At 33.9% G+C, this 12,669-nt stretch overlaps 1 protein-coding gene, 1 non-coding gene and 1 pseudogene across 2 annotated transcripts; 2 read left to right on the top strand and 1 right to left on the bottom strand.

Annotated features, from left to right (window-relative positions):
• The first annotated feature begins 3,569 nt into the window (after positions 1-3,569).
• LOC125203652 lies at positions 3,570-5,743 on the top strand (annotated as a pseudogene).
• An 894-nt stretch (positions 5,744-6,637) lies between these two features.
• TRNAT-CGU lies at positions 6,638-6,709 on the top strand. The gene has a single exon. It is a non-coding gene; the product is annotated as a tRNA-Thr (tRNA).
• Positions 6,710-9,502: 2,793 nt separating this feature from the next.
• Positions 9,503-12,379, bottom strand: LOC125204021. The gene is made up of 3 exons (XM_048102557.1): positions 11,918-12,379; positions 11,625-11,833; positions 9,503-9,941 (listed from the first exon to the last, which is right to left on the bottom strand). The coding sequence occupies exons 1-3, from the start codon at positions 12,008-12,010 to the stop codon at positions 9,635-9,637; spliced, it is 609 nt and encodes a 202-aa protein (XP_047958514.1). The 5' UTR covers positions 12,011-12,379; the 3' UTR covers positions 9,503-9,634.
• Positions 12,380-12,669: the final 290 nt, after the last annotated feature.

The following is a 12,669-nucleotide window of genomic DNA, read 5'->3' as shown; positions in this document are numbered from 1 at the left end:
TGGGAGTCATTAATCAACCCTCTTATTGCATTTCTGGTTTTCTTCACCTTTTTCTATTTACTTTTGTACACCCACAGATTTAAACCTATCCCCATAAATGACTAATACTCCGTCTTATTTAATTTAATTTCATTGATTTCAAAGAGAATTTTATTATTTTTCACAATAAATTTTTCATGTATCATAGAAAATTCTTCATATATTTATAATTTATAATTTGTTTTAAAGTAAGCTTTATGCTTTTAGCTTAACCTTCTCCCTCTATATACATTTTCAATGGCTGAAAATCTTTGGGCACATCATGTGATATGGAAATTAAATTATGGTGTTGTATTATTTAGGTTAGTTCATGCACAAGTTGCTAGACATTGTGGGCCAACATGAAATAATCAATGATGACGTAATACTAGTTGGGGACATTTTATGCTACCCCATTAGGCATAATCTTAGATTATGGATGTTTCGACACGTATTTGATGTTACATTAAACGCAAGCTTAATCAAAATTACTAGATAGTATGACACAAATAAATGAATGGCCATTTTATTCACAACATTTGGTTTGTGCCGAATGAATTAGCAAACAACACCAGATTTAAATTGATTGTTCATATTGCTACATACAAGGAAAATCCTTTTCTAAGTTCAATTATATTTCTGTCAGTTGTAATAATATGTGGACATATATTTAATGATTATTCAATAAGGTTATGAATAATTCTCCAAGAAATTTAGCACCACTTAGTTTTCTTTAATTAAATCATGATTTGACTAAAACACTACATGTATAAACTAATGGATATGTTGTTGTATACATCCGCACTAGATTTTGTGGGATGAGTTATTTATTTATTTTAAACTATGTATTTATAAGATGAGATGAAAGTCAAACATGGTTTTATTTTTATGAAATTTTTTCTGACAGCAACATTTTACCTTAAATTTTAATAGGCCAATGACATGAGAAAATCTATATAAAATCCACTAATTATTAGTACTAGTTTAAATCCTTGAACAAACAATAAGCAAGATCCTTTTCATCTAATTATCATCATTTCTCAATTCTAGTCATCCTTATGTCATCTATATAATTTGGAACCGGCCTTCATCGTGGTTAATTATTACTACTACTATTTGGTTGTAATTAGTAACGATTTAACTTGGTGCATGAATTTGTCCAAATAATTGAAAAAAACTTCGCCTAACTAGCTAACTGCATTCTAATTTGTTGGTACACCTACTTCAAGAAAGATCCTTGTTCCTTTTTTCCATAATTCAACCAAATTAACACCAAATCATGTAAAAACGATTATATACTTATACAGGGTATAACTAAATTGGATAAACACTAATGAGAGCAATCTACGAATCATAGTAAAAAAAAAGTAATATTCCTATTTGGTTATTTGTTTTTAATGTTTGGACCAATATATGTTTCTTTCAAGGATTCCTTCCTTTTGGAATTAATCCACTATATTTTATCTATAGTACAATCATGGTTGTCTTATTATACCTTCCATTTCTAAACCATTTCAAGATAATTATACCTTATTTTTATTGTCCTTCTCATAAATAATCTCTCTCTCTCTCGCACGTGCAGCTCTGTGTCTTGTATAAATCAGTACCTAACATCCACACTTGATTTTCCTAGTGCCCATTTAATTTTTGGTAACCATACTCATGTTTGTGATTGATATATTTTTATATTATGGTTGCTGTTTTAGATGGTAATCTAATATAGGTTTGATTGATTGTACGAAATCTCAAACTTGTGAAAATTATGTGTAAATCTGGATCATTGAAATGGGACCCACATTTATAATTCAAAAAATTAAAATAACACCGAATTCACCTAATTAGGGATAGATGGGTTAATGTTACATTACAATGAAAAATTTCATCATATCGAATAGCATATAAGGAAAAAAAATTCCAATTACACATCTCACTGCATTTCTTTCCCAAGTCAAAAATCAACCATTATAATAAAACAATATTTCCGTAATAATTGAATTTTATCCATGTCACTCTCAGTCCGGTAGCATAAAAATGTAGTCTCTACATTTATTTGTCATCTAGTGACGTTTTTTCCGAAATACTTGAAAGTCTTGAACATTTAGTGGCACAAGCAATTAAAATTGGCCCCAACTAATTGTAGAGATATTTTTGATTTCTTTGAAACTGAGAAGTTGCTAATTTGGTATGTGGTCCTATTGTCCCATATTGTTGTTACGTAGCCTATATTTAATGGTTGTGATTTAACTTTTCAATGTTATTTTGAGTTACATGGCAAGAAAACTTTATTCTTTGGCTGACAAAATTCGTGCAAATATTTATGACATGAAAATGGACTTGATGATGGACGTAAGTACGCACCCTTTAAATGAGATTCAAGCCCTCTATTTTGTCACATAGTGATGGTAAAATACGTGAGGTAGTTTGCTTCGACATTTTTCGTCGAGAATGTCGACTTACTTTAGAATAAAAATAAAAATGTTCGGATTAAATTTAAGAGAAAATGTCAATTTTCACATGAAAAGATTGGGATGTAATTATGTGGACCCGTGGTTTGAAGTTGCCTGCTCCACACCCAAATGTGGACATTTGTTGATTTCTTGAATTCTTTTACAAATTTAATTTTATGTGAATATGATGATGATAATAATAACTAAAATAGTATAAATTGGTTGGTTGATGTCGCTTTACTATATTATTTATTTATTGTGTCAGATGTAGCTTAGTTTAAATATAGAGCCTGTGGTTGGATGGACTAGGCCTGTTTTTATATTTGGGTCAATTGGGCTAAGGTTCAATATTGTTTTTTCGGTCCTTATATCAGATAAAGAAAAGAAATTATTTTTTCAGACATTTCAAACTTAGTTGAATATCAATATTAATTATTCTTTAAAATAATAATGCATACTTGCATTGTATCACTAACCTTATTAATTAGCGGTTCAGATTTTTTAAACTGAATCCTAATTGGGCAGAATCAAGGGCATGCAACGATGAGTGGGGGGAAAGAGAAAAAAGACCCACAGTGGAACTTATTTATAACATAGACCGTGATGTGTAATTTAGGCAATGGAAAGGTTGATTAAAACGTTATATAAGGATTAGTTCAAACAAAAAATTGGAGTAAAATGATTTTAAATATTAAAAGTAAAAATATTGTACTCATGTCTCCCTTACTTTATTTTCATTCATACGTTATTATCTTCCCATTATACTCATTAGATATATTTTTACTTAATTCTTGCATCAAATTAAATGCCTCGTTTAAGTTAAGACGGATGGAGTAATTATTTTTTTGATAGATGATAGTAATAGTTTGAAGACTATGTTTAAACTCCAAAGAATATCAATGTAAAAGAAAATTTTATTCAAACCTTTAATTTATGTGTTGTTCTTGCTTTCTTGAGTTTGATGCTTACTTATTCTCACTAAAGATATGATTTTTCAGCTGAAAGAAAAAGGGATTACTCATGTGTAATTGAATACGATGTCATTATTGTTCATAGGAAATTTATGTTCTCTTTATGTAATTGTTGAATTCAGAAATCCTAGAAATGGCTAAGGAAGCATCAAATGGGAGCCATGTATCAACCAAGCCACCTCCCGAGCCTTCACCATTGCGAAAAGCAAAGTTCTTTCAGGTTCCGCAATATTTTCATACTCGAAGATCGAGCTTCCAAGTGCTCAACTTTGCATAGACTCATTATGCCTATATGGCTTAAACAAGTGGAGTACTACTTATTGATAACTGTCACTAGGAAATCTAACAATTAGATGATGTAAACTGATTAAAATATGGACATAGGTTGTTTGATTTTACCATTTAATCAAATTGAACTTTTGAAAATTAGTCACAATGTTGTAAATGCCAGTAGCATGAAGAAGGGACTTGCTTTTGTTGTGTGATTTTACTTTCTTTTTTTTTTTTTTTTTTTTTTTCTGTCACTTTGTAACTTAGATCATGCATATATTCTCATTACTAAGTACTAACTCACCAACTTGATGACAGGCAAACATGAGAATTCTGGTGACCGGTGGGGCTGGATTCATTGGCTCCCACTTATGCAAAATGAAAAGAACGAGGTAGGCCATAACAATGTCTTTTTGAGAGTGTTTGATGCAAAATGTTTTTTGTTTCTCATTGTGTATCACGAACAATATTTTAAAATTGTTGCTCAGGTGATTGTTGTGGATAACTACTTCACTGGCTCGAAGGATAGCTTGAGCCAATGGATTGGCCATCCAAGATTTGAGCTCTTATTCGACACGGTGAGCATTCTTTATGCTTCATTAGTTATACATATCTTAAATAAGGTTCCATGATGTGATTAAGTTTAACAGCTTAAGTTCCCACTCGGGATCAAATGGAATCATCACTATCTGTTGTTTTGCATTTAGGCTTCTGATATCTGAATTGGGCTTCGTTTTGTCCAAATACGTTATATATATTCGTCTTACTCCTGACTATGGTTTTTATTAATAAGTTTCTGAAACTAGAAATCATATTGTTGAGAGTATTATGTCTCTTAGACCACCCTATTTTGTACTATGTTTTCGTCTGCAGATGTGACACAGCCTTTGTTAGTCGAAGTTGACCGGATCTACCGTCTTGCTTGTCCTGCTTCACCGATCTTTTACAAATACAATCCGGTGAAGGTCAGTCAGCTGTCACGGCTCTCTGCCTTAATCTCCTTCTCTAATCATTTCCCTACAAAGCTCTTGTCTTTGCCTTTCCCTACAAAGTTGATGAAGACATTTAACTATCTTATCTACATTGTCTAGCATAAGATCGTACACATAGGGGGTGTTCGGTTGGCAAGACTAAATCTCATGATTAAATATGTATCATGTTTGGTTCATAAGATTGACCCTTAGATGAATAGTCTCATGATTATTAGTCATAGCCTCCCCTCTCCAACTAAAATAATCCCACAACTTAATCCTAGATGGATAGTCTCATGATAATTAGTCATGGAAACCGAACGCCGCCATAGTGTCTTCATTAGTTGCATAGTAGAATTTGTGATTCAATGGTTGGAAAATTTTTTGTTTTTTTTCTGATAGTTCTTGTCCCTTCCATGATACACAATAGACGATAAAGACTAATGTAATCGGCACACTGAACATGTTAGGACTTGCCAAGCGAGTAGGAGCAAGGTATGAGAACATGTTAGGACTTGCCACGGGTTTCGAGTTGAATTGACATCCCTCTTATCCGACTAATGGAAGGAGATCATACAAGGCCAATCAACATCTGCAGTCCAGGTCATATCCATTTACTTTGATTGTTAAACTTTATTTCTTCTGTTTCATATCACTTCCATCTCGTTTCTTATCTAACTACTCAAGAGATGTATTATATCAGGTGAATTCACAATGCTTGAGCTGGCAGAGACTGTTAAGAAGGTAAATCTTTACTCCTTTGCATTATTCTACTCGTATTTGTACATATAGTTTGATCACAAACTCAACGTTGATGCTAGATGATCAACCCGAATGTGAAGATCATGACGGTTGAGAATCACCCCTTATGGAGGAGAATTTTGTTTCAACGTTTCCTACTTCTGTTTGTTGAATTTTTTTTCGACGTTGTTTCTTACCCAATGCCTGAAATCGTGGCGTCATGAATCTAATGTTATCAAGGCATTATTGTTTATCGATCAATGTACTCACTTAATTGAATCTAGGTTTTTGGTTTCAATAAATTAAGGTTGAGTTTTTTTCTTTCTCCTGCTCTCGATTTTGTGGAATTTGAAATCTTTGATGATGAAAATAATTTATTCTAGTGTTGTGGTCGGTGCATTCTTTGACGAACTCGAGTATGACCTACCCAAGGTTTATCAAACCGGCGGTTAAAACCGAAACCGTCGATTTTTGAACCGTGGTTCGGTTTAGGTTCAAAAATTTTCGAACCGAAACCGTGCCAGAACCGTTGGTTCCGGACGGTTTCAAACTGGAACTGCAAAAAAACCGACGGTTCGGGACCGTGAGAAACCGTAAAAAACCGCCGGTTCGGAATCGAAACCGGAACCGGAACCGGAACCGCGAAACACCCTCGCGGTTTGGTTCCGGTTCAACAATTTCCAAGACCAGAACCGGCGGTTCTGAACCGTAACCGCCGGTTCCTGAACCGTGGGCACCTCTAACTCGAACTATAGAAATATTGATCTCTGGCAAAATTTCAATTCATCATTGCGCGGGTAGGTTTGATAAGAATCTCAAACAAATGATTCTTTGTGTATGAGACAAGATTTGAAATGGGGATTGAGGTGGTCGATGAGACGAATTTTTTTTAGATGATCGATGAAAGTTCTTCATTTATCTTAATATGACTCGAGCCTTTGCCTATTGAATAAAAAAAAAAGATCTTATCAGCTAATTTCTTGGATGAATGAGAAAAATCTTGTTAAAAAGAATTCAAAGTAGTTTGACTAATTATCATCAACCTCGATTTAAAGACAATCAAACATAATTTTGAAATCTTAGTTTTCTGAAAGCAATTTTTTACTATATGATTTAGCTCGATTGAACTAGTGCAAGGGTACTATGATCGAGAAAATTACACTCTATACGTCTACCATAATATTAATAATAAAAGCGAGATTTTCAGAGATCAACAATCGCCTCCGTAGCATAGTGGTAGTGTGTTCGCTTCGTAAGCGAAAGGTCGTGAGTTTGATCCTCGCCGGGGGCTTATTGTGCTTTAATTTCTTTTTTATTTTGCTTTACGGAATTGACACTCAAATTACATTGATTAAATGAAAAATACATCTAATATGCTAAGAAAATATAGTGAAAAATAGGAGTATATAGGCAAGTTCTAAAAATATATCCTCACAATCATTTACTCATATCTATGCTTATGATTAAACAAATAGTACTAACTAATTAATACCACAAATTCCACAATATATTACTCAAAATCCGATTTTTAGCAAATCCCCAAAAAGTATATAAATAAATAGTACTAGTATAAAAAGTAGGGAATCGCATGGGGCATTAATGATTGGAGACTAAATATTGAGAAAAAGGGAGAATAAGAGAGCATATATGGAGTTATTCATATGATGGTATGATTAGAGAGAGAAAGGCGCATGCACATCGCATCACCGAAAAGAGTAAGCCAACCAATTTCATTTATCCTTGCCCTTTAAAAGATTTGTTATCCTATAATTTTATTGATCTTAATTACTAACATCTGTCTTTTTTATTTAAATCACGTTAGCAAGTAGTAATACTTCTAGTTTTAGTTAAAACAACCGCTTCACCATATACTAGCTAGCATTGAGCAATCACTAATTAATACTCTCCCAGTCCTAAAAACAATTCACTTTACCAATTTGAGTTATTCTTTAAAATTAATTAATCCTCTTTTATTTTTAATGCTAGTAACTTTTCTAATAGAATGGGTCACATGTTCTACTAACCATACTACTAATATTTACTGTTAAAATAAATGGAAAGAAAACCTTGTGGTCCATAGAATAAGTAATAAAACGAAAATGGTTTAAAGTAGTCAATAAAGTAAGCAAGAAATAGTAAAGTAGGGTAAAATTTATTTAGAAAAATTGACTCCAATGATTAGTATCACACATCAGCATGGAATGATTATGATAGCAGCATGCATCATTTAATTTTACAAGCGTGACTAGCCCAATGCCCTTCAATTTATTTTTCATTTCATTCACCTTAATTGTCATAATAATTAGCAAAATACAACTACAAAATATATTTCTTGACAAATACATGATCCGATGACCACTATATATTTCTTGACAAAAGGAATATGATTTTATATATGACCAAATAAAGAGCTTGTGCCAATCACACATTGATGCTCACAAGCCATGTGATGTAATGATTGAATAATTTTGCATTTCCTGAATTGAAGTCAGCCTCAAATCTGATTCAGATTTCTTTAACATGGATCAACATTCACTTTCAATATACAAACATGTCAATGTATAAAATTAATTTAGAAAAGTGGTCATATACACCACTCTATTTGAAATCTCACACACACAAAAGATAAAGAACATTAGTTAGATTTAAAATAAACCTCGAATCTATTATAAACTCCATTCCATATCGATGCTGACATAAGCCATAAAATAAGCAATTTTACTCTTATTATTTATAAATACTAAATTTGAAACTAAATAAAGCAATGAATCTTGCTATACTGAGGACAAGAGTAAAACAAGATTTTTAGTACTACTAATATTTATATCACAAGTTTTGAAACAAACACTTATTCAAGAACGGATAGAAATACATATTTCAATATTGAGTCGTACATTTAAACCCAAGACCTTAATTCCCTAAACTATTGCACCATTAGACCAACACGCACACACAGTAAATATAGTAAGTACGTCTTATACAAACACATGCATCACATTAAAAGAGATGAGTATTCTACTTCATCTCTCCTTTGCACTCCCTATAAATTGAGATGCAAACCAAATCTTTCCCCAACACATCTCCTCCTATTCTCCCACCACACTTCAAACACACACACCAAAAAATGAAGAGCAAAGTAGGGTGTGTAGCCATATTTGTGGCAATAGTGGTGGTCCTTGCAATTGGTGAAGTTGAGGTAGCAAAGGCTGCAGTGACGTGCAACCCACTGCAGCTGACCCCCTGCGCGGTGGCGATCACGACAGCTGGCAGCCCTTCCGCTGTTTGCTGCGCCAAGATAAAGGAGCAGAGCCCATGCCTCTGCCAGTATATGAAGAACCCTAACCTGCAGAAGTTCATCAACTCACCTGGTGCAAAGAAGGTGGCCACCTCTTGTGGGACTCCTTTTCCAAAATGCTAATTTCTATCATCACATTCTATGTTTGCATATGTTTTGAATTTTAAGTTGTGTTTGAGTGCCCTAATGTAATGCATGAGTCTGTTGTTTAATTAAACAGTATGTATGAGTATTTATGTTGCTTGTAAACTTGCTTATGTTTAATGAAAATGTGTTACTTACTATGCTTCCAGTTTTGGTTCTTTTACAACATTGCTTTTGGTTTGAACCTTGTTTACCAGCAAATTACAGAGTATGAACTTTATCTGCATTGAAATGATGAAGCCATGAGATGAAGACATGATTTGTCAATTCATAAGAATGTTGAGGATAAACTATAGGAAGAGGTGGAGTAACTCTAGATATCACATAAAAAAAACAGAATTCAAACGCATATCTTCCAACTTTCTGATTATTTGAGTTGCAATTCCGAATGTTAGATTAGTAGTATTTGAGTTACAATTCCGATTTGTTTGAATAGTGTAGTAGTAAAACAACTCATGTGATGAGCTTCAAAAATCTTTAATCAATTTGGAGTTCCAATATTAGGTAAATATGTAAATCTCAACTTCAAATTTGAAAAAGAAATTAGAGGGAATGAATTTGCAACAAAACGAGAAATTGAGACATTCTTCGGATTTAAAATGCTTTAAAGATTACATCTAAATTGCAATTATAGGAGATCAAAAGTAACAAAAAAGAAATTCTACAACAGATATTTATATACCGCACTTAAGTTAGCACATTACAGTGCAGACATCTTTGTATCATTTCAGACATGACAAACAACAGTACTTAAAACCTTTGTTTAACAATCAAAGATTACACTTTGTCAAATTCACCGGTCTTCATCTGATGCTGATTCTCTGCAAAATGTGAGGGGGTTAATCCGACTCCTTCGTTTTGATGCTTTTCCCATCCACCAGTATCAGCCTTGGTGTGCATCCAATAGTAAAAAGTGGTTGCCGTCATTGCTAACAATGTTAGGGCAGCACCTGCAGCGAACACACCCTTACGAAGAGTGGCACAAGATAAGTGCTCTACATGAAAAATTGCTCGATATTTCGTGTGGTAAGCATTCCGAGCTGATCCTGCCAGCAAGCATGCCTCCGCAGCTAGAAAGATGACCCTGTTGTTTTCCCCATTTCAATCCAAATAGAATAGAAGATTTATGAGTATATCTAATTGTATGAATTACACAAATATAAGAATACAAATACCTCCCTATACTCGCATTAACATATATGTATGGTTAAGCCAGTCCATATGAATAATATTACAGAAAAAGGGCATAAGAACAATTTTGTAAGAAGCTTCACATCATTGAAGTTTTTACTTATTTTACATTGGGGAGGGGAGAAGTAGTAATTTGAATCCTAGATCCCACTCTTTACAAAAGAGAGGACACACCATATCATATCTTGTATTTATATATTCTAGAGAACAATCAGAAGCAAGGGGTTCTAGAAATGAAACAAGTAATACGTTCACCAATTATTGTCATGTCGGTGACTGTTTTTTCTTGAGTAATGGGTGGGTACTGATTTCATTGCTTGTTATTATGTCAATTAAATGATAGGTAGTGTACAAAACATAGCTCCATTAGTAGGAATCTCATCTCTTACTTGGTTTTCATATATGCAAAGGGGTAGTTCTCGTAGGCAGTCTCAACTCCTACTTGGCTTGTCGTTGTTGACATTTCATAAATTTCATGACATGTGAACTTCCAAAGTTTCTTGTTTTTAATTTTAGGTTGGATAAACTGGTGAAGGTACTTGCTTGTTCCCCATCTAGGTAATCTCTTATTTCTTATACTTTACAATATGATCAAAAGTTACCATCTCAATTTGAGCAGAGTAATGAGATCAAGAAAGCCTTTACTCATTCAATGATCAAGTAATTATGCTCTGAGCATTCACCAAGAGATCAAGACAATTAAGAAAAGATACAAATCTACCCACTCTTAATGAGCAAAAGTTCATAGAAAATCCTAGCTTCAATACTTGGAATCAAATTGCAATGCAATATTCAGTTGGTTCGAAAAGGTAGATCTAAAGCTAAGAATTTCAGACTTTTGTGACGAAACCTGGAAGCATGAATTAGGAAAGCCAAGTGACGTTAAACGTAAATAAGGAATGTATTGAGTAAGAATGAGTAGATGAGAGTGAGACCATGGTTGCAGTTGGATATTACATGAAGGTGAACTTAAATCCATAAGTAGAAAATCTATTGGTTGAAGCTTGGATTGCATAAATTTCTTGACGTATTTAAATGCCACTCTTTACTTTAAGTCAGGGTACACATTCAAAAGTCAGGGATACTTGAAGATGCAAATAATGGATCATTGAAATTTACAGGGTCCTTGTGCAAGACAAGACTGCAACTCATCGCCCAGATTTTAATTACACAGAACAGATGCTAATATTCTTGATAGTAGAGAATTGTGGCAAAACTAAGTCCAAAACACCGGATAATAACTTCAATTTGTGTTAGCAGTAAGCTATACACACTTTCTAGCCCTATTAATAGGAAACCACAGATTCACAATAAATATATTCCTGCAGTTGAAAGGAACTTATAACCATCAAACTAACACTAACAAAAAGAAGCAACAATCTCAGGCGCTAAATAAAATAAATGTCAATTTTGCTGCAATTAGAACACACAACAGAATTGTATCAAAACATTAACTCAATCACAACAGAATCCAGCACGTGCGTAGGACCTACAACACACAAGCACATCTGCAGCAGCAGAAGTGGTAGAAATGGTAAATAAGATAGCTGCAGTAGGAGCAGGGAGTAAAACTCACCATGAGAGGACGAAGAAGACGACGGCGCGAGTAGTAGAGCGGCGGCCGCCCATCATCCCTCTCCCAAAGCAGAAACACTTGGTAACGCCGTGAATCAACGCCTGCGCAATCAGCAGCAGTCCAAACGCCCCCAGCCCGTACACCGTCGACGCGTCGGTGTCGTACGCGCAGTACGTTCTCTCATCGTACTGATCTGGTTTCACCGTCGCCTTCACAAGCACAAACAAATCGAAATCAAATCAATCGCCGCTAAAAAACATAAATTAAATTAAAAAAAAGGAATAACATAGCACCGTGCTACGGCGTCGTTCGGCGCCGACGGCGAGCACGAAGGCAATGAGGTGCAGAGAGATGGCGATGGCGAGAATGGGAACTGAAATCCCCATTTTTTGAGATATTTCTCACTGTGTATTTCCAGTATAGTTGGTGTGAGAATGTTCCAGCTGTGTGAACTCTACTTTTAACTGATTGCTGGAGTGAGAAATCAGAAAAGCAACTAGTAGTAGGAATTTATGGCTTTACTCCGCTTTAATACCAAAACAGAATATAGAAAAGAATTGACACCTGCTTTTTAATTTAATAAATAAACCATACGTGTAATTGCGATATTTGAGTATCACATTATTTAGTGCATGCTGATTAATCAAAAATGAAATATTGAATTCTGATTTAGCATTCTCATTAGATTGCAATTAGTGGGGAATGATGTAGTATTATTAAGTGTCTCGAACGTATTTCCATACACTTTTTTCCCAACACATTCAGACATTCCCCCAACTTTCACTGCTATAAAGATAGAAGAATATATAATAATAAAGAACATCCTTTGTATAAATTTCTATGATATTGTATATATTTTTTAGTACTAGTAATATTTTAATAAGTTAAAATTTAATTTAAAACAATAGCTAAAAAAGAGAGGAAGCTCTAAATAGTCACACTATCTGTGCTTGCCGGCGGCCATCCGTCTGATTCTGTTTTCAATTCCACTGTATACGAAATATTCATATATTGCTGAAATCGAAAAGGAAATGTGAATATTACT

Source organism: Salvia hispanica, chromosome 2 (genome assembly GCF_023119035.1).
Source record: "Salvia hispanica cultivar TCC Black 2014 chromosome 2, UniMelb_Shisp_WGS_1.0, whole genome shotgun sequence".
Lineage (NCBI taxonomy): Eukaryota > Viridiplantae > Streptophyta > Magnoliopsida > Lamiales > Lamiaceae > Salvia > Salvia hispanica.
This window is presented reverse-complemented; position numbering and strand designations above follow the sequence as displayed.